This window comes from Ceratina calcarata, unplaced genomic scaffold, assembly GCF_001652005.2.
Source record: "Ceratina calcarata isolate Rehan_Ccalc_2016 unplaced genomic scaffold, ASM165200v1 scaffold9333, whole genome shotgun sequence".
Lineage (NCBI taxonomy): Eukaryota > Metazoa > Arthropoda > Insecta > Hymenoptera > Apidae > Ceratina > Ceratina calcarata.
In genome coordinates, this window is record NW_017180721.1 from 1 (window position 1) to 553 (window position 553).

The 553-nt window shown below is 33.3% G+C and overlaps 1 protein-coding gene across 1 annotated transcript; it reads right to left on the minus strand.

The window, feature by feature from the left end:
* Window positions 1-73: 73 nt before the first annotated feature.
* Window positions 74-547, minus strand: LOC108631752 (phospholipase DDHD1-like; the record flags this gene model as incomplete). Its single annotated transcript, XM_018035911.2, has 2 exons — window positions 276-547; window positions 74-202 (listed from the first exon to the last, which is right to left on the minus strand). Coding segments are annotated over exons 1-2 (280 nt in total), but the record flags the coding sequence as incomplete, so codon positions are not given.
* Between the last annotated feature and the right edge of the window lie 6 nt (window positions 548-553).

Sequence of the window (553 nt, forward strand, 5' to 3'; positions counted from 1 at the left end):
CCCTGTTGCTATAATTCAATATAAATTTTTAATAAATCCGTCAATCTTTGTTGTTTACATAGAATATACTTACTTTTTGCGAAACCCAACTTGGACGTTACGCTACGCATTAATTTACTATGTCTATATTCACTGTACAGCACCACATCGTTTATCCCATGCCAGTCGACGTGGAATTCAGGAAAATGTTCCGTGTGTAATACTAGAACAAGAGCAATGAGCAATTAAAATGAAATTAATATAATAATAAGTAAGTTAAAATATAAAATGTATACCTTTATAAGAATGAGACGGTGTATTACATGACACAGACGATTGACCAGTAGCTGGCTTCTGAAAAAGATTCAGGTGAGCTTCCTCTATGACTTTAGACTGTTCTATTTCCAGCGGTAACCAGCTACCGTCGTAATACCACGTGCCTCTCATAATTTCCCATTCTTCACCTTTATACAAAATAAAAGTCGATTACCGTACTCATTTATCTACAGAAATTTTAATATATGTTTCTGACTAAAGATATGGTAGATAAGAAAATGCCTAATTACTATTATTC